The following is a 27,152-nucleotide window of genomic DNA, read 5'->3' as shown; positions in this document are numbered from 1 at the left end:
CCCTCCCACCCCCCATCAACCCTCAGTTTGTTCTCAGTTGAAAAGATTTTTAAAAGCAATTGACTCACAGAAAAGGAAACAGCTCCGAAACATAATTTCTCACAAAAGAAGTCCATGTTAAAACTATAAGGAGATGCTCATTTCTCCCCAAATTGGCAAATATCAAAACACTTGCCAACACACTGCATTGGTAAGGGTGTGGGAAAATGCATCCTTGTTCATGTCAATCTGTAAGTTAGTAAGAACTCTATGGAGGGTAGTTTGGCAATATGTATCAAAATTACAAATGCACAAAGGATCTAACAATTCCTCTTCTAGGACTTTAACTTTCATGTCGGGAAAGGTCTGTCCAAGGTGGTTCATTACAGTTTTGTCTGTAACAGGTGCCTGGAAACACCATAAGTGACCATCAGTAGGGGATTGGTTAAATAAATTATGGCATATCTGTACAATGAAAATCATGCTGCTACTCAACAAAATTAGAAAGGTCCTTATGTGCTGATATGGACTGAGAGCCAAGTTGTATTATTATTTTTTTTAATGTTTATTTTTGACGGGGAGAGAGAGACAGAGCATGAGTGGGGGAGGGGCAGAGAGAGAGGCAGAGAGAGAATCCGAAGCAGGCTCCAGGCTCCAAGCTCTCAGCACAGAGCCCGACGCGGGGCTCGAACTCACAGATTGTGCGATCATGACCTGAGCCCAAGTCGAACACTCAACCGACTGAGCCACCCAGGTGCCCCGCCAAGTTGTATTAAGAAAAAAAAAAAAAAAAAAAAGCCAGGCAATAGTGTGCTATAATTTTTGTAAAGAATAAAAATGAAAAGACCAAGCAAAATATATAGGTATATATGTCATTGCCTGGATAGATAAATAGATGATAGGTAGGTAGGTAGGTAGATAGATAGGCAGGCAGTCTGTGTGTGTGTGTCTCCCTGGAAAAATACATAAGAAACCAGGGAGGGGAACTGGATTCTGAATGGTAAGAGTGGGAGGGAGGAAAAATATAAGAAAGCACAAATAAAAACAAACACAGACGGCAGGAGACAGTGTGTAACTAACAGTACTCACATAGTCTACTTCCTGTTCCCTTTCTAAATACTAACTACATTTTCTCTTCTAGATAACTGTGTTTCAGAAATCCCGTCAAGAAAATTTGCAGGAACTTTAAATCCAGCAATGTGACCAGAGACTAGGCTAAGGTGACAGGAGGTGAGCACTGGGTAAGTCTGCCGGTCACCTTTGCAAAGTACCCACTTTGTGCTTTAGACGGAAAGGCCACACTCTACTGCCGGTAGTTTACGACCAGTGACTCACCATTCCGGTTTTCAGTCTGTGGACGTACTTTCAGTATCATGAGTTATTGAATCAAAACACGAATACAGACCATTCTCTGTCGTCCTTTGTGAGGCCTCTCTTGATGAGGTAACTAGATTAACAGGACAAAGCTGAGGGTCAAAGTGTGAGCCGGTAGGATGCCTCCTACCAAAATAATGTAATCGGTGTCACCTTTCTGAAATGAACTGAAGTCTGCCACTGAGGCACACGGGCACAGGCGGGCGTAAGGGAGACTTTGGGTCAGACCTGGCCACCGAGGCCTTGCTCTTCCCCTGTCCTGTTCCACGTGTGCATCGCCTGCCTCTCTGCGGGGACTTTAAACACCCTGGGCAGCTGGCCAGAAGCCTTGATTTGGTTTGCTGTTGTCGCCCAATCTGATATTGGTGGTTAGCAAACCCCGCCAGGCTCCTGGAGCAAAACAGATGGCTTTCTTCCCCCTTCTGATCTCCAGGGGTCTTCAGTGGAGAAGCTCCCAAGATTTCGTGGCCAACTAGACTTGAACTAACCTTCCTTAAGGCTGACAGCTCACCTCAGCACCCTCCTTCCCTCTCTGCCTTCTGCTTCTGCAGCAACGCGGAGCCTACGAGCCCTGCATTCTTTCTGTGGGAGTCTTCCCTGCCTTCTCGACTGTTCCTCACCCCTCCTCTCATCCCAGTGTGTTCCCACAGAACTCCGAAACTAAGCAGATTCATGACCCCCACAAACCAAGGTTGAATATCTGATAGCAATCTGCCCCTCATCCAAGAGACTCCCGAGCACCAAGGACTTCACTCAGAGGCGTGAATCTCCATGGTGACTTTTATGGCCACAGGAGGGGATCCAGGAGGGCCTGGGCAGAGGAGCCTTGCCAGGTGGCGACTCTGTCCACACTCTGGTACCCACCACCGTGCAGCTGGTTCAGCTCTATCCAGCACAGGGAAGGGCATCGTGCCCCTAGGTACCACCTTCAGCCACCCTTCTGCAGTCCAGCCCTCTTGATGGGTTTGGGAGTGCCCTGAGCTATTACAAAGGATTATGTCCACGTGCACAGTCAGGTGGGGTCACCGTCATGGGACACAGCTAGTTTCTATCAGGCTAGACAGGGAGCAGATGATGTGCTGGCCAAGAAGGATGAAGGCCGCTCCCCAGCCTGAGCCAGGTGCACATTCCTTGAACAGGGTTTTTCACACTAAGTCCCCGGCCTGTGTGCCCTGAGGGCTCAGGAGCCGGCCACTTCCAAAAGCGTTTCGCGTTTCTGGGTAACAGCCACCAGTGGATTGCCCGGTCATCTGCTTCTACTCTGTCCAGTCTGGCGGCCACCAGCTACCTGTGCCGACCGAAACGTGCCTAGTCTGAATGGAGATACTCTGGAAGCGTAAAACATACACCAGATTTTGGAGATGTAGTGCAAAATAAGAATGCAAAACATCTCATTAATCCTGGTCTATACTGATTACACACTGAATGACAATATTTTGGACAGGAGTTAAACATATTGTTAAAATTAATTTGGGGGGCACCTGGGTGGCTCAGTTAAGCATCCGACTTCAGCTCAGGTCATGATCTCGCGGTTCGTGAGTTCGAGCCCCACGTCAGGCTCTGTGCTGACGGCTCAGAGCCTGGAGCCTGCTTCGAATTCTGTGTCTCGCTCTCTCACCGCCCCTCCCCTGCTTGTGCTCTGTCTCTCTCTCTCTTTCTCTCAAAATATAAAAGAAACATTAAAACAAATTAAAATTAAATTAATTTTCAATTTCCTTTTCCTTTTTGTAAAATGTGGCTCCTAGAAAATCTTAAATTACGTACGTGACTTGCATTATGACATTTCTATGGGGCAATTTCCATCTACTTGGTAAAGCCAAGCACTGCACTTCTCAGAATCTCTTCTTGAATGTTTCCAGGCTAGAGCGTCAGTCAAAAGGGAAGGCACAAGCGATGCGGGAGGCAAAGGTGAGCAGCGACCACTAGGCTTTGAAGGTCATCGTTGAGTCAAGGTGGTTCCAGTCAGTCCTTGCTCTTGCCCTGCAGCCCGAGATCATTCCTGATGGACGGTCTCACTGAACCAACACTCACCGCCACCACCACCCCCGCCGCCGCCCCCCCCCCCCCCCCCAGACCCTTTGCGGCAAACTCAGAGGGCAGCCACAAAGAACCAGAATCTTCCAAAGACGTCCCGCCCACCCCACTCCCCAGCCCTTCCTTAGTCCCGGGCACTCAGTGGCGCCGGGCCAGGTTAACAACCTTGTTCTGGTCTAACTGCCCTCACAGCCTTCGCCTGCCAGCGCCTCCCCAAAACAAACAAACAAACCCCCCCAGAAAACAAAACTGGGAACATAAAACACACCGATTAATGTATCATAATGCAACTGACGTGGCTCCGAAGCAGAGGCCTGCTCTTTGCTCTGAGGCCTCCTGCCCCCAGACTGAGATTCTACTTCCTCGCGTTCTGCCCACCCCTCAGTCTTCTCTCTCCTTCGCTGTCCCCTTCCCCCCTGGCTGCTTCTTTCTCGTCCACCTCCCCGCTGTTCTGTTCGGAACGCATCTTAAAGGAAAAACACCCTCTCTCTCTCTCTCTCCTATGGTCAAATTTCGGAGACCTCTACACTTACTTCTTCACCTTTGGCTCCTGTGTGGACACCCACAATTCCCCGGTGACGGTCACCGACGGCCTAGTTTCCACATCATTGGTTTCTTTTTGGTCTTACTCAACCTGACTGACCTCACAGGAGAGCTGGGCATCACTGCCCGGTCTCTCCCTCCCCAGCCCCTTCCCATGGAACATCCCCCCCTCCCCCCATCACCCCTCCCCCCCCAGTTTACTGACCTTCCCTGGCTCCTCCTCCCTCCCAAACCCTTCATCAGGTCTCCCCGGGGCTCTGACCTCAGCTCATGTCCCTTGTCACCTTGTGCCCTCTCTGGGCACCGTCATTTATTCTACAGTTTATTTAAACCATTGTCTCCAAAGGAAGGACTCCTACATCTCTCTTTTCAACACCTGCTACCTGGGGTGACCCTAGGCCCCACGTTTACTGGGTCCAAAATGGAACTCACCTCCCAGTTTTCCATGTACAAGAAGTGTTGTCAAGGGGGGCGCCTGGTGGCTCAGTGGGTTAAGTGTCCGACTTTTGGTTTCTGCTCGGGTCATGATCTCACGGTTTGTGAGTTTGAGCCCCACGTTGGGCTCTCTGCTGACAGTGCAGACTCTCTCTCTCTCTCTCTCTCTCTGTTCCCCTACCCCCACTTGCTCCCTCCCTCTCTCTCAAAAATAAACATTAAAAAAAAAGTGCGGTCAAGACCCATAGGTTGCAAGTGACCTTCGTAAGCAAATGGACCTTTGAACAGACTTACGCAAAGCCCGGTGCCTCGAGTGATGTCCTCAGGACCTGGCATCCCTTCACCTCTGGGGTGAGCCTCTCTCCATTTTTGCTTCACTCTGGGGCTGGCCCTACAGACGTGTTGGTTCCTGCCAGCTCCAGACTCAAGCCCAGTGGAAAGCAAGCATCTCTCCCTGCTGACTTCTGCTCAACTCCCTGGATTCACCCTGATTGGACCACGTGTCCATTCCAGAATTGGTCCCTGTATCCAGAGATAGGATTGCACCGATTGGCAAATGGATTATATACATATGCAAACAGTCACCAGGAAGAGTAGGTTGGGTGGCTGGCCAGGACGGAGTTCACGCATCTCCCACAGGGGCTGGAGCCTGTCTCGAGCTGCAAGGGCAGAGAGTGGGTGAGAGATGGTTCCCCGAAAGGAATGTAGGGTCTACTTCCAGAAGAAGGGAGAACTGATATCTGGTCAGGCAACAAGGGCGAATGTCCAATCTACAAAGTGCCATGACCTCGTCCTTCCCTTCTGGTCACATACCCCCAAAGTACTGGGTCGGTTCTTCTTTTGTGTCTGTTCTTTTGCCTGGACTATCTCAATGGTTCCCTAAGGAAACTTCTGTCTCTCACCATGTGTGTTAGTAGTATGCTCATGTCGCTGGCCCAGTAGTATTCCATTCTTACGTTGTACTGCATTTTAAAATATTTACTTCTTAAAGTTTACTCTTGAGAGAGACAGACAGTACACGCAGGCACACACAAGCGGAGGAGGAGCAGAGAGAGAGGAGAGAGAATCCCCAGCAGGCTCCACACTGTCATTATGGAGCCTGACGCGGGGCTCAAACCCACGAAACGTGAGATCACGACCTGAGGCGAAACCAAGAGTCGGATACTTAAAAGACCGAGCCACCCAGGCGCGCTGCATTTCTTTAAATCCATTCACCTATTGATGGATGTTTTTGGTTATTACAATTAACCAGTTGTGTGTAAGTCTTCGTGTTGACGTATTTCCATTTCTCTTGAGTAGACAACTCGTAGAACGGATGGGTCGGACGGTGAGTGTGCTTAACTCTTCGAGAAACTTCCAAGCTGTTTTCCAAACTGGTTTGACTGTTTTGCATTCCCACCAGCCATGTAGGAGCATTCCATGTGTTCCACACCTTGCCAATACTTGCTACCGTCAGATGTTTTAACTTCAACGTTTCTACAGGCGTGTAGTGGTATTTCATTGTGGTGGTGATCGGCAGTTCTCTGCATGTGAGACTGCACATTTTGCATGTGCTTTTGGGCCCTCTGTATATTTCTTTTGTGAAGTGTTTGTTGAAATGTTTGCTTAATTTCAATTGGGTTACATGACTCACTGAGTTTATTTGCTAAAGAACTGTTAAGAAATTTTGCATCTGTGTTGAGGGATATTGGTCTTTAGTTTTCTTGTGTTGTAAGACCGCTGTCTGGTTTTGGTGTCAGAGTAATAAAATGATTTGGAAGTGATTTCTGTTTTCTGAAAGGGTTTGTATAGGACTGATATTAATTTCTCCTTGAATGTTTGTTTGAATTCACAAATGAAGCCATCTGGGCCTAGACTATTCTTTGTGGGAAGGTTTTTAATTACAAATTTTCTTTGATAGATACAGGGCTATTCAGATGTCCTATTTCTTCTGTCAATTTTGGTGATTTGTTTCTTTTTTTTTCTTTTAGAGAGAGAGAGGAGAGGAGAGGAGAGGAGAGGAGAGGAGAGGAGAGGAGAGGAGAGAGAGAAAGGGAGAGAATGAGAGAATCTTAAAGCAGGCTCCATGCAGGGTTCAATCCCAGAATTCTGGGATCATGACCTGAGCTGAAATCAAAAGTCAGATACTCAATCGACTAAGCCACCCAGATGCCTGGTAATTTGTATCTTTTAAGAAATGTGCTCATTTTGGGGCGCCTGGGTGGCTCAGTTGGTTAAGCATCTGACTTTGGGTCAGGTCATGATCTCGCAGTCCGCGAGTTCGAGCCCCGCATCGGGCTCTGTGCTGACAGCTCAGAGCCTGGAGCCCATTTCAGATTCTGTGTCTCCCTCTCTCTCTGCCCCCCCCCCCCACCCCCGTGCATGCTCTGTCTCTCTCTGTCTCAAAAATAAATAAACGTTAATAAAAAAAAAAAAAGAAATGTGCCCATTTTATCTGAGTTATCAGATTTAAAGGCAAAAAGTTATCCATAATATCCCCTTGTTCCCCTTTAAATGTCTATAGGATCTGTGATGATGTCCTTCTTTTCTTTTTTCAGTGTGGAGTATTGTGTGTGTGCGTGTGGGGGGGGAGGGTAGCGATGGGGTAGAAAGAACTAAAATCTAATCCTCCAGAGTAGAAAATCAGTAGATAACACCTCTGATGGGAAGAAATCAAGAATAGGTTAGAAACATGTGGTAGGTACTAAAAGAAAATGGAAAAGAGCTGAAAGTGGATGGGATTAGTGAATGGCGGGGCAAGGCGGGCCAAGGATTGAAAACCAGTTAATTCCAAACTAGAACAAAGTTCCACTCCAGGGTCCTTTCATTCTGTACCTCACCTCTTTCATTTGCCTTTCCCTCCCCCAATTTAGGCTGCACCTGAAGTGTGCTCTGTGCTCCCAGCCTTCTGTGAACTCCTCTCATCAGCGCCATTGGAAGTCTTAGTTCAGTCCCGTCTCCCTGGTTGTCTGACCCAGGGTCTACCCCATCTTTGGGGATGGCAGACCTAGACATCCCCAAGGATCCTGACCTTGGACCAATGGTGTATCGAGTGTACTTGAAACTCCGAGGATTCCCCTCCTCAATATAGCAAAGGTATCTTTAGTAATAATCATGAATGAAACAAATAATAGTAACCAGAAATGCTGTGAAAAATCTTAAGCTTCTAAAACAGTGGTGATTTATTTATTTATTTATATATATATTTATTTATTTATTTAGAGGGAGAGAGAGAACCTCAAGCAGGCTCCTTGTTGTCAGTGCAAAGTCTGACTTGGGGCTCAGACTCACAAACCATGAGCTCATGACCTGAGCTGAAATCAGGAGTCGGATGCTTAGCTGACGGACCCACTCAGCCGCCCCAATTTTATTGAACTTTTAAAAGATGTTAGTAAAAATTAAATAAGTATTAAAGTACAAAGAAGGGCATAACTAGTTCATCTTTTAATATGTAGTTTATCTTTACTCAATGGCTTGAATTTTGATTTTTTTTTTGGTTATAGATCTCTATGGCAGATGTTTTTTCTTAAATACTTGCCCCGTAGTAAGCACATTTTCATTAAATCAACACATCAGCATCATTTCCATAATCCAATCAACTCCCGTGACTGCTGCTCACTGGCAAGCCACTCTCTCCAGCTCTGAACTGCCCTCTATCTGCTTAATAGGTCACTGACATCTCAAACCTGAGAAGACAGTCACGCATTCATTTAGCATCCAACACATATCGAAGAGTCAGTAAATGGACCAACCACAAACATCCAGCTCTTATGATACTTCCCCATCTTGGTAATCACATCACCGGGTACCTGGTTACTTCGGCCGGCCGGCCGGAAACCTAGGAACCATCCTTGATCCCTCTTTTCCCCTCACCCTTTACATTAGATCCATCCCTCCATCTTCTCTGTTTTCCCTCAAAAGTCTATCCTGTCTATACACTTCTATCTCCACTGTCCCCATCATTTCTTACCTGGACTAGTGCAACAGTCTTCCACTCTGGACTCCTTCCATCCAGGCTCCATTCTGCAGCCTGAGAGCATTTTTTTTTTTTTAATTAACCTATTTTTTACAAAAAATTTTTAACATTTATTTTTGAGAGACAGAGTGTGAGCAGGGGAGGGACAGAGAGAGAAAGAGAGGGAGATACGGAATCCGAAGCGGGCTCCAGGCTCCGAGCTGTCAGCCCAGAGCCCGACGCGGGGCTCGAACTCCCGGACCGCGAGATCATGACTTGAGCCGAAGTCGGATGCTTAACTGACTGGGCCACCCAGGTACCCCATTAATTAATCTATTTTTTAGAGAGGGTTTTGAGAGAGAGGGGCGGGGGAGGCAGGGAGAGAAAGAGAGAGAGAGAGAGAGAGAGAGGGAGAGGGGGAGAGGGAGAGAGAGAGAGAGAGAGAGAGAGAGAGAGAGAATATCTTAAGCAGGCTCCATGCTCAGTGCAGAGCCCAACATGGGGCTTGATCCCAAGACCCTGGGATCATGACCTGAGCAGAAATCAAGATTTGGACGCTCAACCAACGGAGCCACCCAGGTGCCCCGCCCCACTAGAGAGGTATTTTTTTTAGATGCCAGTTTTGCAGTGAAATCTTCTGCTGAAAACTTTTGCCCATACAGTTTGCGAAGTCCAGCGTGGCCTGGCCCCCGGCCACCTCTCTTCAGCTTCAGCTCACTGCACTCCAGTCTGTCCAGAGGTCCTGGACCTCAAATGTGCTCCTACGTCCAGAACTTCATACGAGCGCCGCTCTTTCCTCTGCACCACTAGTTTTCAGCCCTCTGGACTCCGGCCACCTGCCTCTTCCCCAGTGAGGTCTTCCGTGCCCCACCCTGAGGTCCACTAGCCCAGGAGGGCGGTGAGCGTGTCCCCCTACTCATCCCATATCCCCGGCACCCAGTACGGAGCCTGGACCCAGGCGGATACTCGTGACAAGGGTGGCCAGTGTCTCCCTGTTGTTGGAGGGGCAGAGGTCGGGAGCTGTGCTGTCTGGGCACACACAGGGCACACACTGGGCACACACAGGGACGGGTGGTTCTGCAGACAAACCGCCAGACAGAATGGAGTTGCCTTTCTGTGGGCTGGGCCAAACTTCCCAGAAGTCTCCGTGTACCCCTGAAGTTGAGTGTCTTAGGAAAACGCACGCCAAAGGCAGGACTCCCCTCCCCACCCCCTAAAGTCCCGGGAGTCGATCTCGGCACCTCCCCACCCCCCTTCCCTCCGGGGCTCGGTAGCCCAGGGCTTCCAAGGGTCAATTTGGTCTAGATGCGTACCTTCCCTCCCAGGCAAAACGTACCCATGACTTTTTCGTGTTTTTGAGGCAGCCCAGAATACGCAGGAGGTGTGAAGTTTTATTACCCCCTGGGAACTATTGACACCGGGCGTGCTGCTCTGGCCGGGGCTGTGGGAGGACATGGGCGGGCTCCTTGGAGCGACGAGTGGGTGGCCCGGCTCCCGGCTCCCAGGGGAAGGGACACAGCTGTGTAGGGCTATTATTGTTCCAGCACCAAATCCTTCCAAAGCTCCAACTGGATTGCTTGGAGGCAGCCTAATGAAGGCTGCTGTTTCCTTCTTCTTTCCTCTGTTTGTTTACTTTCAACGCTTGCCACCTTCCGGGGGAGTACGGCGTAAGTTAGCAGTCGCTCCTCTGGCCATTTGAAGATGTGGGTCAGGGCTCTCTGACACACACAAAAAGAAGTAAGACCATACAGGGTTTGGTTAATACAGTCTATGAACTTAAACTCCTACCTACCTAAGGAGGTATGTTTGTAGGTGTGCACCTGTCTTTACAGGCCTGAAGGGAGAGCAAACTTTCGTTTCCTAGGCTTATGGAACATTTATAAAAATTGATCAAGGACTTGGACAAAAAGAAAGCTGCAGCAAAAAAATTTTTTAATACAGAAAAGTTCAGGTTATACTTACTGATTATAATCCAATAATATTTGATTTAGCAAGGACAGTTTTTTTTTTTTTTTTTATATTTAGAAATGGCCTATTCCTAGGTAGCTTTTCGCTCAAAGAAGAAACCTAAAGTCCAAGTAAAAACTACAGAGAAAGCGACAGAGAGAACACTTAATGGCAAAACCTGAGATAAACAAAACTGTATTCAGAAGAAAATCGATAACCTAAACCTGCCATCATTGTTTCAAAAGAAAGGTTGACGCAAAACAAAACAAAACATGTATTTATCTTACAAAGCAAAAAAGGAGGGGCGCCCGGATGGCTCAGTTGGTGGAGCTTCCGACTTTGGCTCGGGTCGTGATCTCACAGTCTGTGGGTTCAAGCCCCACGTTGGGCTCTGTGCTGACAGCTCGGAGCCTGGAGCCTGCTTCGGATTCTGGGTCTCCCCCTCTCTCTGCCCCTCCCCCGTTCACGCTCTGTCTCAAAAATAAACAAACGTTAAAAAAAATTCTTTTTTTAATAAAATAAAGAAAGCAAAAAAAGAGTAAAATAAATCAAAACAAGCTAGACATAATCAACAAAACAGCAGAGAAACCCCAAACCAGTTCTTTGAAAAGAACAGTAAATAACAAATATTCAAGATCAAGAATAGGAAAGAGGCTCAGGAGGTACACACGCAATTCTATGGCAACACACTAAAAACCCTACACGAACCGGAGGATTTTAAAAACCAAACCTGCCACCAAAATGGACACATGGAGAAATGGACATTGAACGTTCCAATCAGCAGAAGGCACAGGGGTGTGATGATGAAGGGGAGCCGTTGGAGAAGAGTCTAGAACCTGCCATGTAACTTCAAAACGTTAGAACAGGAAATTGTCATGTAATTTAAGTATCACAAGCCATAGAAAATGGTGGCCATCTCTCTAACCCATTTTATGAAGGCAGGAGAATTATTTATTTATTTATTTATTTATTTATTTTAGAGAGAGCACATGAGCAGGGGAGAGGGGCAGAGGGAAAGAAAGAATCTTAGAATTTTATTTCAATGTTAAGTTTTTTTTTTGAGAGAGAGTGCGTGCGTGCAAATGGGGAAGGGGCAGAGAGAGGGAGACACAGAATCTGAAGCAAGCTCCAGGCTCCCAGCTGTCAGCACAGAGCCTGATGTAGGGTTCGAACCCACTAGCTGAGCCGAAGTCGGCTACTTAACCGACTGAGTCACCAGGGCGCCCCTTGAGAGAGAATCTTTTATTTTATTTTATTTTTTATTTTATTTAAAAAAAATTTTTTTATTTGTTTTTGAGACACAGAGAGACAGAGCATGAACGGGGGAGGGTCAGAGAGAGAGGGAGACACGGAATCTGAAACAGGCTCCAGGCTCTGAGTGGTCAGCCCAGAGCCCGACACGGGGCTCGAACTCACGGAGTGTGAGATCGTGACCTGAGCCGAAGTCGGCCGCTTAACCGACTGAGCCACCCAGGCGCCCCGCCCTTGAGAGAGAATCTTAAGCAGACTCCATGTTCAATGTGGGGCTCCATCCTACAACCCTGGGATCCTGCCCTGAATCGAAATAAGGAGTCGGATGCCCAACTGACTGATCTACCCAGGCATCCCTGCGGCAAAATTTAAATGATAAAATCTGCTGCAGATAGGGAGAAAATTATGGAGCCCTCACTTTAAAGATGCAAAGACTCAAAAATATTAGCAAACAGAGCCAGGAAATGTATCAAAAGAATAACAAATGAACACATTCTGAGCAAATGGGGCTTATTCTACGGAGTAAGGGTGGTACCTATCAGGAAATCTATCAACATCATGAACGAGGTGAGGAGAAAAAACAATACGGTGCTAAGGCTAGATGCTGAAAGGGCAACTGCTGTAACTCAGCAGCCATTCCTAACAAGTCGGTCCAGATGAGAAGATGGCCTAATTCGCTGCTAGGGAAATGCAAACTGAAGACAGGACCCCACCCTGTACCCATCAGCCGGGTCAATCCTGCAGATGCTACGGGAGGACCCCGGCAGCATTTTTGGAAAATGATCTTGTGTATACCCCCAGCTGCAACCGGCCCCGAGGGGTCTACCGTGTGGAAATGTGGTGCAAACACACAAAAACGGGGATGTTCACCGGAGCCTTGCTCTGGGGTGGGGGTGGGGGGGCACGGTGCGGTGGACGGAAAGCGAAGCGAGAGACCGTCACCACGGAAGTAGTTGAGTCAATTACAGAACGGCAGCATTGGAGAGAACGCTGAGAAGTTGCAAACAATGCCGGGAAAACACGTGTGAGTACGTCTCCCCGTGTGTATATAGCTGTGCACACACGCAGGGAGAACATGGGCAGTGCACGCGGTATCCGTGGGGGATATGCAGGGGCAGAAAGGGACAAATAATACCGCACTACCTGCTTTCATATGGTAACAGATACGTGGACTCGAATTTTTGGCTTGCATTTGTATGGAGAGAATCTAAACTAATTGGAAAAGTTCCAGCAGGACCATCCAGCAGCGAGGAGCTCTCTCTTCGGTGTCTCCGATTGCTCGAACCATCCCCCGGCCATCAGAGAAAAGCAGCTTGGATCAGTAACCACTGCTTAGGACCTGGTCTCAGTGAACTGGTGGCATGCCACCATTGAGAAAGGTCGATGTCCCACGCACCCCCTTCTTGTGCCAAGTGTCTCCAAGGCCTAGAGGGCCCGGACGGCGTGTCTTCGAACACTGTCCCCCTGTCCTGGAGCCCCTGCAGGATTCAGGTTGTGCGGTCCTGCATTTGGGGACATGAGCCACACCTCCCAGAAGCTCTCCCACTTGGAAGGGCGCCTTCTTTGGGTGTGTGCTTTGGTTTGGAGAGTGTAGCCCCTCCCTTCTTTTGCGTTCTCAGATTTCTGTCTGACGTTGGCTTCTGACAGGCTCACTCTTATTGAGCTCCCGTGGGCAACGGGGACTGGGGCATCTGAATGGGCAGGATGGGACACTTCTCAATTAATCCAACTCTTTGCCCGTTCCACGCTGAATCGTGCAGCTGAGTGTGGCTGGAGGAAACCAGAGCTAGGCTGCCTGGTCTCCCCTTAAATTCATGATCCCCAACCTCAAACGAGCCCTCCATGTTTCCTGGCTGACCCACTGCACATACTTCCCTGTCTGCTCCCTTGCCCATGATCTTCAGTGACTTCAGTTTTGTATTCCCTTCCTCCTCCAGGTCTCCGTCACCCCCCACCCCCCCACCTCCATCACCTCTCTGCTGATGTGACCAAAGAGAAGCAACGGAAATGAGGAAACGAGGATCTTCTGAAGTTTCTACCACATCCACCCCTCTTCCTGGCCAGTCTCCCTTGTCCCCTTTCACTGTCTTTCTTTATTATTGCCCCCACCCTTTCTCGAAGTACCAGCCACGTCTCTCCTTCTGTTCACGGCCAGCTTACTCCACAGAGCTGTCAACGTGCGCTGTCTCCGGCTTCCCCCCCCCCGCCCATTTTCCTGTTGACTCCAGCGCAATCTGGCTCTTAGCCTCTCCGCGCTACTCAGACTGCTCTAGAAGGCTCCGGTGACCTCGATGCTGGAAACCTAGTGTTGCCAGTCCTCAACCCACCTGATTTATCAGCAGCATTTAATAGCCTCCCTCCTTCTGAAACCTTTCTGGACTCGGCTTCCAGGACCCGCGCCCTCCTGGCTTCACGTCTGTGTCTGTGGATGCTCCTGCCATCTCCTGTGCTCTTCCCCTCCGTCTGTCTCAATTCTAGACTTTGGGGAGCCCCAGGGCTCAGATCCGGGGCCTCTTTTCTTCGCTACTCCCCCTCAACTCCCTTGGGGATTTCATCCAGGCTCCGCTTGTCATACGTGTGCTGATTTTTCCCAATTGGGCGCCTCTGGCCTGGACTCACCTCTCTGAGCTCCAGACTCGTGGGCCCCACTGCCTTCTGCATCAAGCAGGCACCTTGAACTTAACACGTGCAAAGTGAGCTCCAAAGCTCTTCCTCCTGGGGTCTCCCCTTCTCAGCAAATAGGAGAAGTTCCTCCCTGCCGGGGCCCAGGCTGCTCGCCTGAGTGGTGGGGTGAGAGGCTGGCCGCACAAAACCGGGCTTGGAGCACGGAACGGGCGGCTTACTCTTGGAAAGTGAAATAATGTTCAAGGTGAGGATCTGCCCCAGGATCACGCTTCCCTGGAGCGAGGGGACAGGTTTTGTGTTCCTGTGAACGTCAGGATGTGTCTGGCATCGATCACCGGCACCGGTTCTAGAATCTGCGCAACACCAAGAAACCAGAAGAGAACGACCTGTCTGGGAAGTTGATAAAGCATTTTATTCCACAGGAAGAAAAATAACGACTCTGATATGAGACACAGACGAAAGAGTCTTAACAGATGGGTGATTGTATAGAATCATGTTTACACAGTGGAGAACCAGGATTTTATCAAGCAGCTACTATGGTATTTTGAGGCACAGATGATGCTTAAAAACACAGTGGCCCTAGAACCTTCTGAACACCCAGGTGAGTACCCACCGAGCTGGGGCTGCTGAGAGGTCTGCTTTCCTGCCCTCTGGTCGGTCGGTGGGCGCAGGGGATCGGCCTGAGCCCCTCGGGGGAGCCCTCCCCGGGGGCAGAGCAGCAGCACTGGCCGCAGGGCCCTGCTGGGTCTGCCAACCATGCCTGGTCAGGGAATTAGGATGGCTTTTGATTTCTCCTTATCCAATTTCTCCTTATTCAATTTATTTTACTTTCCTCAGAGAGAAACTGGGTATTTGGGACAGCATGAAAATCGGTAGAAATTATCATAACAAAGTCTCAGACATCAAGGGCTAAACACCAATTGAAAAAGAAATGGGGCATTCAAGGAGCCAGGGGCAGGGCCTGCTTCCTTCAGAGCTTTGAATTTTTTCCTGGCCAAGCAGGAAACGAAGTCCAGAGCCCCACCGAAGCCTTCCCACCGTGGCTGGCGTGAGGGAGCTCTTAGGGGGAGCCTCTTCTCAGGCCCCTTCAGCAGCGAGGGCTCGCATGACCCACCGAGAGGCGCGACTGTTTCTAGAGCTAACGTTAGAAAGGAGCCCAGAGGAGGGCATCCGAACACCTCCCTGGGTCCCTCAGGAAGCAGCGTTGCGCCCTCCACCGGCTTGCTGCGGCCCAGCTGCCACGGGGGGGGGGGGGGGGGGGGGGGGTTGGGGGACCCAAGGCCGCCCTCGTCAGTCTTACGAAATTCCACCGACTTCATTCCAGAAAGCGACAGAAGGCTCACTGAGGCAAACAATCAACCCTTCTGAGAGTTTCACCTTTAAGGGACGGTGATCTCTGGCAGTGGGTCAGTGATGACAAAAATCACAAGGCAGACTTGTGGGGCGCAGAGGAGGAGGCTGGTGAGGAAGACACAGGTCACCCTGTTGGGGATCTTGTGCGTGAGGGGACGCAGTCACGACTGGCACCCAGCAAAAAAAAAAAAACCAAAACACGCCAACAAACGACAAACCCAAACCCACCCCAACCCTTCGCGAGCTAAGCTTCAACGCGGCAACCCACCAACTTAGAGTCGGCGAAGACCACACAGACCTTGGGGTTCAAGGCGGTCCTCGAAAACCCCACCGAGCTAGAGCTCTCGAGCGCTTGTGCTAAAGCTCCCTTCCTGCTTCTTGAAAAACACGCACGCACACGCGCATGTGCGCAGAGGGGAGGGATGGTGAGATGGACAGATCAGCTTCATGTGAGTCTTGGAAGGGTTTGGGTCAAGAGTTACAAACACCCAAACCTTGCACACATCCGCTGATCCACTGAGTAATTTTCGATCTCCGCCACATGGGACGAGGTTGTTGAAACCGATTAGTTCTATTAAAACGAAAACGTTAAAATCACAAGGCTAGTCATTCATTCTAGAGTGAGCTCCCGCTCCCAACCTGTTTATTCCAACAACAAGAACAAGACCCAGGCAGAAGAGGGCCCTCATACCGGGCCTTGCTACTGGCTGGAATTTAACACTGAGGACAAGAGATGTTTTAGCCAAATCTCGGTTCCACAAAAAACTTGCAAAACAGCTTTTTAATACTCGGATTTCATTCCCTTTTCTGAGGCGCTCTCTCTCCCTTCTTGTCCCAGTGTTGCCATCACTGAGCCCAGGGCTGGGCGGCTGTGGTGCTTGCCTGTGGCTTTATCAAAAGAGAAAAGAGTTCTAGGACTTTCTCCTTGTTGTTGTTGTTCCGAAAGGAAAGGCGGGCATTCTTAACTGTGGGCTTCTGATAGATCTGTGGATTTCTGATTTGTTAAAACAAACAGTTGTGTGAGATTTTTTTTTTTTTTTTCCTCCCCTTCGAAATCAACAGAGCCTACCGGTGTTTCAAACTGATCCTCTCTGACAACATCCCAAGACAGACTTACAATGCTGGTGTGTGTGTGTGCAAGGCTAGTCAGGACAAAGCCAAACAGACAGATGGAGGGAAAAGAATCTGTGACAATCTAGGAACTACCCTTAAAGGGGGGGGTGGGGTAGGGTGGCAAATAAATAAAAGACGGGTTGGTTTCTGAGCCACCTCCTTTGGGGGCTGCCCTCCCGCTCCAGCCTCGAGGCCGCCCACCTCCCCTCCGTCCTCTTCCTGCAAATACTCTGGTTTCCAAAGCTAACATGGAACATTCTTCACCTTTCAAGAATGCCTTTTTTGTAGCGAGTACCCTGAATTACACATGCAGAATTAGTGCAACAGAAGATCCAATATAACTTTATATTACTTTACAGCTAACGAACCTTTACACACGTCACAGGCCCTGCTCAGAAACGCTCCTGCATATTTACAAACACACAGTTGTACATATATACATGTTAACAAAATACAGGGCAATCTAAAAATTAGATTCATCTCAATACATTTTTTTTGAACGTTATTCAGCCAATACCTTTTAAAAATTACTTCCCCGCAATCTAAAGGAACCCCCCAACCCACCCACAAATTAATACGGTTTCCGTTCGTATCGTCCCCTCGTTCCTTGACAGCCCACCCCCCAACCTTTTTCCGGTTTTGCCTCTGATTTAGGCCAAGCCTTTGGGCCTTTCCTCCCGATTGACTTGGGGCTTGGGTCTGCGAGCGTCTCTCTGGCAGCTGGGATTTTTCAGGAGTCCAGCTCCAACCGCTCTTGATTTTCAGTGAGTCTTAACATAAGTTGCTGCTCATAGTAAAGGCTCTTTGCATAGTTTATCTCTTGTGACAACTTGACGGCAAGGCCCTCCGATTTCACGTGGACCTGGAGAGCAGAACAGAATGAGTGACCTGCCCCCGAGGTGGAGGCCAAACGAATCACAGGACGCGGGCAGATTCCTGGAATCCGCGTCTTTGACATACGTCCCAGGTGACGGGGTAGCCAAGCCACAGTTATCTGACATCTGGGACGCCCTCTAACCGACAGCCAGCGAGCCTCAGCTCTGAGGAGACGGGTCTGCTGAGGCAGGACCGAGAGCAAGAAGAAAGGGCTGCACCGAGGGGGTTCACCTCTAACTCTAATGTCTGGTGCCAGTCAAAGAGGGAAGAGGAATCCTCAAACTAACGTCTCGAGGCCTTTCCTATCAGGAATGCTGAGTTGCTCAGCTGCTTTGAAAGGAGAGAAGTGTAGCTGGGCAAGGCTCCCCATCACAAAAAGGAACTTGTGGAAATACTCAACTTCTGGGTGTTAACTCTGTGACTCTACCAGCCCTGGCTTAAGCCGACGACCCCAGGGGAGCCTGCGCAAGCCAAGCCAAACCCAAGTGCATTCCTGAGCAGGGGAAGGTCAAGGGGTTTCTGAGGAGAGAGGCCCAGCGAGGTTGGTTGTGGTTTCAGATCTGTAGAGAGAGCCGGGGAGAAGCAGCAGGGCCATTTTGAATGGCACATCATTCTCAAGAGCAGCTTTGAAAATCACGGCATGCCGGGTGAAAAGTGAGCATGACGAACACCTGGGTTTCACGAAAAGCCTCCAAGTCAGACTATGGAGATGGCGGGTCTCCTCACACGCGCTTCTGCTGAGCCAACAGGTCTCTCCGAGCGGAAGCGGCAAACAAAGTGGTCTAGACTGCCAGCTCTGGAGTCGTACTACCCGGGTTTGAAGCCCCAGTTCCTTCCAGCGCTGGCCATATAACCTCGCGCAAGGCACTTGCCCTCACCAAGCCTCCTTACCAGTCAAGTGGGAAAGACGGCAGCACAACAGCACGTGACCCTCAGGAAGTACTTAGTATCCAGCCTGGCCCAGGGCACATCCTTAATGGATGCTGGTTATTAATAGGAACGTTATTAAATACTAATAGCTTTCAAATGCAAGTCCTGCCGTGACAGTACCTTGTACCCTTTGGAGGCAAAGTATCCATTTTATTCACAAATACTTATTTTGAGTTTATTCCGGGGAAGGGCCTTCGCTATGTTAGATACTGCTTCTTTGTGCAGAAGAGGAAAGTTTGCAATTGTTACAGAGGAGAAACGACAGAGAAGCCAGTATGTGCTGTAAGACCTTAGGTTCAGTGCACCGAAGAGTCGCATTTTAGGGATAACCCCCCCCCCCCCCACGTATCACGTCGTTAGGTCCCCCCCCACTAACTAGAGCTGGCACGGCTGTCTGTGCTGTACCGACGGGCAGTGGAGGCACAAGTGCCGAGGAACTGGTGGGGTCGTTACTGGTAGAGCTGGGAGGGCAGTGTCACCCCAGTTAACGCACACACTGAGCTCCTTCTGTATGCAGGACTGAGAAGCAGTACCCCTGGGGATTAGTGACCGCTCAGCGTAAACCTAAAGTGAATCCCTGTTGAAAAGCATAAGCAGGGCAGAGGCGATCCGGGGGCCCTTTCTATCTCTCAGCCACGGAATACGCCAATTCGGGGGGGAGGGGGGGGCAGCACGAAGAAGACAGGCCAGGTGGGTACTCACCATGGGCTTCTGGTGGGAAGGGCCAGGGATGGACACTCCACTGCTTGAGTTCACTGCCTTCTTGGTCACCTGCACATACACCTTCCCGTGGTCCTTGGAGACGAGGCAGTGGTAGAGATCGTCGTATTTGACTTCCAGGAAGATGGCCTCTCGATCCACATAGTCCCCACTTTTCAGGAAGTAAACGGCTTTGGAGGAGATGAGCACACAGTAGCTGTCGATGTTCTCCACGGCTATGAAGCTGTGAGAGAGGGGGAAAGGTCAGAAGGGCACACCGAACGGAACGTGGCCTCGACCCACGGTGCCGGGCCACTCCCGGTCACTGAGCCGAAGGAAGGGGAGGCGGCCTGGTGTGTGGGCTCCTGACCAGGCTCCCTCACGTTTACCACCCCTTGAGCCTCAGTTCCCTCATCTGTAAATCTGGACTAAGGGTGTCAGTGACCTCCCGGGCCCGTACAGCACATGGCCCCGTACACGGGGTGCTGGATCCAAGGAGCTCGGGACGAGCTCAACAGTACAATTCTATACCCTGGAATTGCACTGTGCGGGGTTTCTTTTTCAGTGAGAGTTTTTAGGGAGTTTGAGGCCCAGAGGAAATGGAACCGGGCTTTGCTGGGCAGAACAGAGGGAGAAAATATAATGCCGTTCGATACCCACTGAAGTAGCCGCTGACAACGTTCACACGGGCGGGGTGGTGGGGACGCAGGGGGAACGCAGAATTAACGAGGTTTCCCAGGCAGGCTGCTGCGAGAAGGCGGCACGACGCCTCCAGCATTCGCACACGTGCACCCCGGTCCTTCCTCGTCACGGTTCCAACGAGGTGGCCCAGCCCGGTCTCCGCTCCACGCTTCGGTGACAGAGAACCCCCGCGTGTTCAGAAAACTCTAATAAATTGGAAGTGCTTTCTGAAGGGAAGCTATAATCCCGATTTGACTAACTTCTAGTCCTTACTTGCAGGGGCTGTAGGGCCACTGGGGGGGGGGCCGGGAATCTCATTCCCCTTCCTCCATGGAGCTCACAGATTTAAAGTGGAAATTTATGCACGTCAAACCTTTCAGCTCAGCTCCTGAATGAAGGGCAGTGACCCTTGGAAACCGCCGCGGCAGCTCTCCGGGGCCTGGCTGCCTCTGTGGCATCTTGTGACAGCCTTCCACAATGGGGCGGCGACGTCGAGGGACAGCAAAAGAGACCAGATGACGGCAAGAATACTAAGAGCTGACGACAGGCTGGCTGTCAAGCTCTGGCCCCCTGGGACTTGATGTCCTGAGAGGAATTTCCAAACTGCGGTCGCTGGGCCGAGGGAGGCTGTCCCCGGAGCTGCTTGGGGACTGGGGTCCCAGGATGGCTTTGTTTCTCTGCGGTCACAGAACACGCGGGGGACGGAGGCCCGGGCATGGGCCGCTGGGGCACGGGCCCGTCTCCTTTCAGACCCAAGCATGTGCTGGGCACCCGCTCGCCTGCAGGCTTAGAGACCCCCACCCCCCCCCCCCCCACCCGGCCAGAGCACAACCTATCGAAAGTCTCCCCACCTGACGATTTCCCAGTTCCAACTCCTCCATGAAGCTTGCCTGGAATCCTCCAGTCCTGCCCCCGCTTCTGAATGCGTAGCTGCTTACCTTCAGAAGCACTGCCAAACCCTCGGCTCTCTACGCAGAGGTAAGAGTGGGGTCTGCATCCTACGCCCCCCCCCCCCCGTCTCCCCAGGAGCCCACCCCCACCGAGAGAGCCACCCCCTACACGCCCAGTAAGTATCTGCCCGTTTCAGTTGCCACTTTAATTACAGCCTTGCATGACAAAAATTGGGGTTTATTGTTCTATTCTAACTGGGTGGCAATGCAAGAATGCAGACTTGTAAAGTCTCGATGCCAAAATTAGAAGTACCCAGCAGCTTTTGGTGTCCAGGCCACTTAGCACAGAATTTCCCACATTCCAGGTTCTGACAGTCTTAGGGGGACAGCATTATCACTTCATCGAACTAAACAGAATCTAAAATAGCCTGTCCCGGGGCGCCTGGGTGACTCGGTCGGTGGAGCCTGACTTCGGCTCGGGTCATAATCTCGAGGTTCGTGAGTTTGAGCCCCGTGCTGGGCTCGCTGCTGTCAGCGCAGAGCCAGCTTCGGATCCTCTGTCCCCCTCTCTCTCTGCCCCTCTCCAACTTGCATGTGCTCTCTCTCTCTCTCTCTCTCTCAAAAATAAAAAAATAAAATAGGTCATCTGGGGAAAGAAAAGAGGAAACAGAGAGAGAGAGAGAGAGAGAGACAGAGAGAGAAATGAAAAAAGCATCCTGGCAGAGAGGAAGCACCGCAGGGCCAGAACTTGCTGCGCAACTAGCATGAAAGCCCAGATCAGCTTATGGTTTCTGAGCACGGGTGGGCTGGGCAGGCAATGGGCTCTCAAGAGACCCCAAAGTTGGCCACCTCAGTTGGGATGACAGCAGGAATGTGCATTAAAAATTCAACTGATAGGGTGCCTGGGTGGCTCAGTTGGTTGAGCGTTGGACTTCAGCTCAGGTCATGATCTTGAGGTTCGTGGGTTTGAGCCCCGCGCCGGGCTCTGTCCTGATGGCTCAGAGCCTGGAGCTGCTTCGGATTCTCCCTCTCTCCCTGCCCCTTCCCTGTTCATGCTGTCTTTCAAAACTAAACAAACGTTAAAAAAAAAAAAAAATATCTCAACTGAGTTTATTTCCTTTCCTCTGGTCCTTGCCCCCACTCTCACTCGTTTGGCACCTGCTGTAGCTGACATTTAGGCACAGCCTCTAGAAAGAGCCAAGGCCTTTCCATCCGGGCAGCTGCTCTCACACCGGGGCCAGGGTGGCTAAATTATAAGCCATACTGGAACACTTTTATAGGCTTTATCTTTTTTTCAACGTTTTTTTAAATTTATTTATGGGACAGACAGAGACAGAGCATGAACGGGGGAGGGGCAGAGAGAGAGGGAGACACAGAATCGGAAACAGGCTCCAGGCTCCGAGCCATCAGCCCAGAGCCTGACGTGGGGCTCGAACTCACGGACCATGAGATCGTGACCTGGCTGAAGTCGGACGCTTAACCGACTGCGCCACCCAGGCGCCCCACTTTTATAGGCTTTAAAATAGACTTCTTTCCAAGATGCCACAGATGGCACAAGTCCTCAGTCAGGCCAGGACTGCTTTGGGAGGAAGCGAGGCCCTGAGCTCGGGTGCTCTCCTGAGGCATCTTCGCACAGAGGCGGAAACACAGGCTGCGAGGGCAGGGAGACGCTGCCAGGCCTGGCGACCCTGAGCAGCCCAGCTGCTGTCCTTCTGGGTCAGTTCCTTCATCTGACGACAGAGGGGATACTACCTGCCAGGAACGTCTAAAGAATTCACAGCCACACAGAAATGTGAGCGGAGAGCAACAGCTTTGTGAATGTGCATAGACCTCTGTTCTGTGACCAGGGGCTCCCTTCGTGCCCTGAAGCCACCACGCATTAGAAACACTTTCTGGACATTTATGTGAACTTCTTTTTCTTCTTCTTTATTTGGGGGGGGGAGGGGCAGAGAGATGGGGAGAGAGAATCCCAAGCAGGTCCCGTGCTCAGGGAGGAGCCCGATGTGGGGCTCGATCCCATCATGACCTGGGCCAAAATCAGGAGTCAGACACTTAACTGACTGAGCCACCCAGGCGTCTCTCCATGAACTCTTCTAAAGTCTTTTCAAATCAAAAGCAGATCAGAGTCAATGGTACAATGGAGAGCAGGAGGAAGGGAGACAGTGAAGCCACGGCTCGGGTGCCAGGTCCCCAACGATGGTTGGAACAAGAACCCAGAGACTGACTTTGCAAAGCTCTGCCCCCCGTTTCCCCCCTGACGCTTCCCTCGTGCTCCTACAACCAACCACCAGGACTCGGGGTTTCCTGTCGGTCATCTTTCTCTTTGTTACACAATCTGGAAATCACACCAAAGAATAATTAAAACTGGGCTCTAGACTAGGGGTCTCCTGTTGTGGAGACAGATCCCAAGCATTTCATCTGCGAGGGGACCCACAGCTCAGGGTGATCGGAGCAGTTGGCCGAGGCAGCTTTCCTTCCGCTAAAGGCGCTTTCCTCTGTCCCGTTCTTCTCCAGAGCCATGGCGCTTCCCTCCCCTCCTGGCCATCCTCCTGCAGAAGCTTCTCTCCACAGGCTTTCGTGGGCTCCACTTGAGAGGCTCGGGGTTTTGCTCACAGAGCGGCAGCAGCTACTGTTGCCCTGGAGCCCAGTCCAGACCCCTGGCTTCCCACTTGTCTTTCTGGAACAACTGTGTTTCACACGGGGTTGCTTCTGACCCAGAAATGAGGGACGATTGTGAAACCTCAGGGGATGACACAGGAAGAAAGCCAGTGTGGTCTCAGGCTGATCCTGAGCACATCCTTCCAGCCTTTGACCTAGTAAGAACCCACAGGGAGGGAGGCAGGATGAAAAAAATTGTGGCCTGAAACACAAAGCATCTGGATAAGCTCTACGCTTCAAATATGGAGGGAACTAGGGAAGTCACCCAGCGCCCTGGTGATACATTTTAGGTTGGTGCAGACACTACAACCGCTTCTATAAAAAATAAGATTTTTAGACTTTAGGTAAAAGTTTTACTTTTCATCATCCTTTAAGGGGAGGAGGGGGGGCGGGGCGCCTGGGTGGCTCAGTCGGTTAAGCGGCCGACTTCAGCTCAGGTCATGATCTCGTGGTCCGTGAGTTCGAGCCCCACGTCAGGCTCTGTGCTGACAGCTTGGAGCCTGGAGCCCGCTTCGGATTCTGTACTCACTCTCTCTCTGCTCCTCCCCCATTCATGCTCTGTCTCTCTGTCTCTGTGTCTCTCAAAAATGTATACATGTTAAAAAAAAAAATCAAGGGGAGAAAGAAACTTCAGAAAGTTTCTTCAGAAAGGCTGGGGCACATGGCTTACATCATTCTCCGAGGTGACAGGTGCTGACAGTGGGTCACTCTGGCAAGGTCCGATGCCACAGAAGGAAAACCCACTCTTGCTAACAACATCCCCCAACCACGAACACCACGGGGGCACTCTCGGCCACCAACGGCATCACCAACGTTAGCTGCGGTCTCTCGCTCGGCGGTAGGTAGCGACGTCCTCTCCAAGTCGCGCGGCTGACATGTGACCAGCCGGCCTTGCCCGTCGCCTCTGCACGGAAGAGGTGCTCCGTTGATGGCGGCCACCGCAATTTCCTTCTTCCGTGGAGACAGATGCTAAGTGACCCTGATGGAGGGGGAGGGCCTTACAAGTCCCCAGACCCTCACGTCGGCAGGTTGGAGAAATGAGTGCCCTTCTCAGCAGCCACATGGAAAACAGGTTCAGGACCAACTAACTGGTCCTTGGGGAGAGAGCAATCTGCCAAGTAACTGCTTCACCCCCCCCTTCAAGTTGATTTCTTTGTTTTTCTCCCACTTTTTGTTTTTTGCCTTATTAACTCTATTTGTATATCCATATTCTACTTAATTTTGGAGTCATTTCAAAATGGAAAAGTTCTTTTTTTAAAAAAAAATTTTTTTTTCAACGTTTATTTATTTTTGGGACAGAGAGAGACAGAGCATGAACGGGGGAGGGGCAGAGAGAGAGGGAGACACAGAATCGGAAACAGGCTCCAGGCTCCGAGCCATCAGCCCAGAGCCCGACGCGGGGCTCGAACCCACGGGCCGCGAGATCGTGACCCGGCTGAAGTCGGACGCTTAACCGACTGCGCCACCCAGGCGCCCCCAAAATGGAAAAGTTCTGAGTCATCTTACTGCAAAAGCGCTCCTAGAATACCACCCCCCAAATGGGTCACCCCTCTGAGTCCATCCGTGACCCCCAAATCCGTGTCTGAGCCTGGTTTTCCACACAAATGCATCCCACACATCCTCACACTCAGGATGTGCTCGGCCAGGCTGCTCCTTCTCCTCCACCCCCCTCCCTGCCCCCACCTGTCACGCTCGCTGGTCGGTATCTTGGTACAGCCAAATGGGCAAGAGGCTTGGGGGTCACTTTCACCCCCTCCTCACTCCGAATCTGTATTTAGCCAGCAGGACTGTGAATTACACTGATGCCTTCTCCCCAGATACCCTCGACTCCGTCCTCCCCAATCCTTTTCACTGCTACCGGAGCGAGAGGTGCCTCCACCGTTCACCGGGCCACTTACGTCCAGGGCGCCGCTGGCCGCCCCCCACCCCTCGCCCCGCCACTGCCCTGCCCTCCTGTCTCATCTGACTCTGATCCATTTCTCTGCTGCCGGCAAGGTTCCGTCCTTAATATGTAATTGTGAGTGGGATCGTCTTCAAAACCTCACCACTGCCTATAGGACAGGTGAACTCGGTGTGGCTCTCAGGCTCTGGGCTGTGAGCCACCTTCCCACATGGGTGCTGCCACCACACCTGGTGAGCCCCAAACCTCCAGAAATGCCAGCAGCTCAGCCACCGTCTGTGCCTGTGCCCGGCACCCTTCTCTGTATACGGGCCCTTCTCTCTTCTCCTCTGGGCACGTTCTCCTCATCCCGCAGGACCAGGCCAACTGTCCACAGCCTTCCCCGGCTCTCCGAGAATAAATTAATCACTTCCCCTTGAGGCCTCGTAACACATGGCTCACGCTTCTATTTTAAAAGCAATCATATGTTACAGATAGTTGGTAATCCTGTCTGCTTCCCCTGCAAGACTGCGAACTCTGCGAGGAAAAAGCACGTTTCTTACTCTTCCTGGCACATACTAGCATTCGATACATTTATGCCTTAGGTAGTCTTAGAAACTGACAGAGAATTCGCATTGTAAGGTCCTCAGGAGTTTGTCAGAGCACAGGCAACTTTGTATGTTGGATATATTTTACCCAGTAGTCAAGTTAAAAAAAACTCTCTTAGAACTCTTGATCTAACTTACTAAAGATTTAGTCAAGCCATTCACTTTTATCGGCACAGCTGGCTAGTCTGTCAAGTGAGTTTTAATTCAGGGGCATATCCAAGAATGTCCAATTCCCTAAGTGTCTATGGTTATTGACAGAGTATTTCCAGGTTTAGAAAATGAAAGCAAACGAGCTTTAGCCCATTCCTCAAAAGGACTCGTCTTTCGTTTTTGTTTTGAGACTATATATGTTACTATAAGGCTTGTATTTGTGATTCTATGCTGTTAGAATCAACACCATAATCTGTGCTCTAAAAAAAAAAATAAATTCTGATTTCTGTCTCATCTGCAATTTGTCAAGAAAGACAAGATCCAAAATGCCATACACAAGTATGTTTACATGGAGGGCAAGAAAGGAAATTTTTATTTTTGTTTTTATTTCTTTTTGTACTTGAATGTGCTGACCATGTGCACGAATTCCTTTCATCAAACAGAGAAAGAGCTTATTTGGCTGCTGGGTTAATAGGCTATTTTTCTTTTCTTTTTTTTTTTTTATACTTCTCTGTACTAAAATAAAAATCTCATAAATGTTATTGTCTGAAACAACATTTAAAAGATACAATCCATGGGGCACCTGGGTGGCTCAGTTGGGTAAGCGTCCGACTTTGGCTCAGGTCATGATCTCACGGCTCGTTGCGTCGGGCTGCCTGCTTTGGATTCTGTGTCTCCCCCTCTCTCTGCCCCTCTCCTGTTGTGCTGGCTCTCTGTCTCTCAAAAAATGAATAAATGTTAAAAAAATTTTTTAAAAAATAATAAAATAAAAAATACAATCCAGTGGTCAAACTCCAGGAAACGGTAGACCAGAGCAGTTTCTTAGGTCATGCGGGTTGCTCATGGGAACCTTTTCTTAAAAGGTAAGAGCCACCCTAAGGCTTACAACGCTGGTGGGTCACTTTGTGATAAAGTCGTAGAAATAAAATAGGGACTTGTTTTCCTTTCTTTTTCTTCTTCTTTCTTAAATGAAAATGAGATCCCTGGCTACAGATGAGACACTAGTTACAAGGAAAAAATAATTTAATCAGATTGGACAAATTTTACTTTAACATCATCTTTACCCAGGATCCTGTTTCAAAACCCAAACTGCAAAGGATGGGAAGCAATGATAATCCTGTAGCATACCAGAGAAGCAGTTGATTCTTCCAAAAGCTGAAGCCTTTTTAGCTGGCCAGACCTTAAATCGTATG

At 50.2% G+C, this 27,152-nt stretch overlaps 1 protein-coding gene and 1 long non-coding RNA gene across 8 annotated transcripts in view; both read right to left on the bottom strand.

Annotated features, from left to right (window-relative positions):
* Positions 1–25: 25 nt before the first annotated feature.
* LOC121021403 (uncharacterized) lies at positions 26–4,485 on the bottom strand. The gene is made up of 3 exons (XR_005786531.1): positions 4,363–4,485; positions 3,118–3,333; positions 26–387 (listed from the first exon to the last, which is right to left on the bottom strand). It is a non-coding gene; the product is annotated as an uncharacterized LOC121021403 (long non-coding RNA).
* A 10,026-nt stretch (positions 4,486–14,511) lies between these two features.
* VPS13D (vacuolar protein sorting 13 homolog D) overlaps positions 14,512–27,152 on the bottom strand; it is a 259,048-nt gene continuing 246,407 nt past the window's right edge. For all 7 annotated transcript variants that reach the window (XM_040461642.1, XM_040461677.1, XM_040461651.1 and 4 more), the window contains 2 exons: positions 19,097–19,337; positions 14,512–17,450 (listed from right to left, as the gene is read on the bottom strand). In XM_040461642.1, the coding sequence (XP_040317576.1) occupies positions 17,319–17,450; positions 19,097–19,337 (373 nt within the window). In that variant the 3' untranslated portion in view covers positions 14,512–17,318. The remainder of the gene's footprint in view (positions 17,451–19,096; positions 19,338–27,152) is intronic.

The sequence above is a fragment of the Herpailurus yagouaroundi genome, unplaced genomic scaffold (assembly GCF_014898765.1).
Source record: "Herpailurus yagouaroundi ecotype Mexico unplaced genomic scaffold, PumYag 77, whole genome shotgun sequence".
In the NCBI taxonomy this organism is placed as follows: Eukaryota; Metazoa; Chordata; class Mammalia; order Carnivora; family Felidae; genus Herpailurus; species Herpailurus yagouaroundi.
Note: the sequence above shows the minus strand (reverse complement) of the source record. Positions and strands in the feature narration are given on the sequence as shown.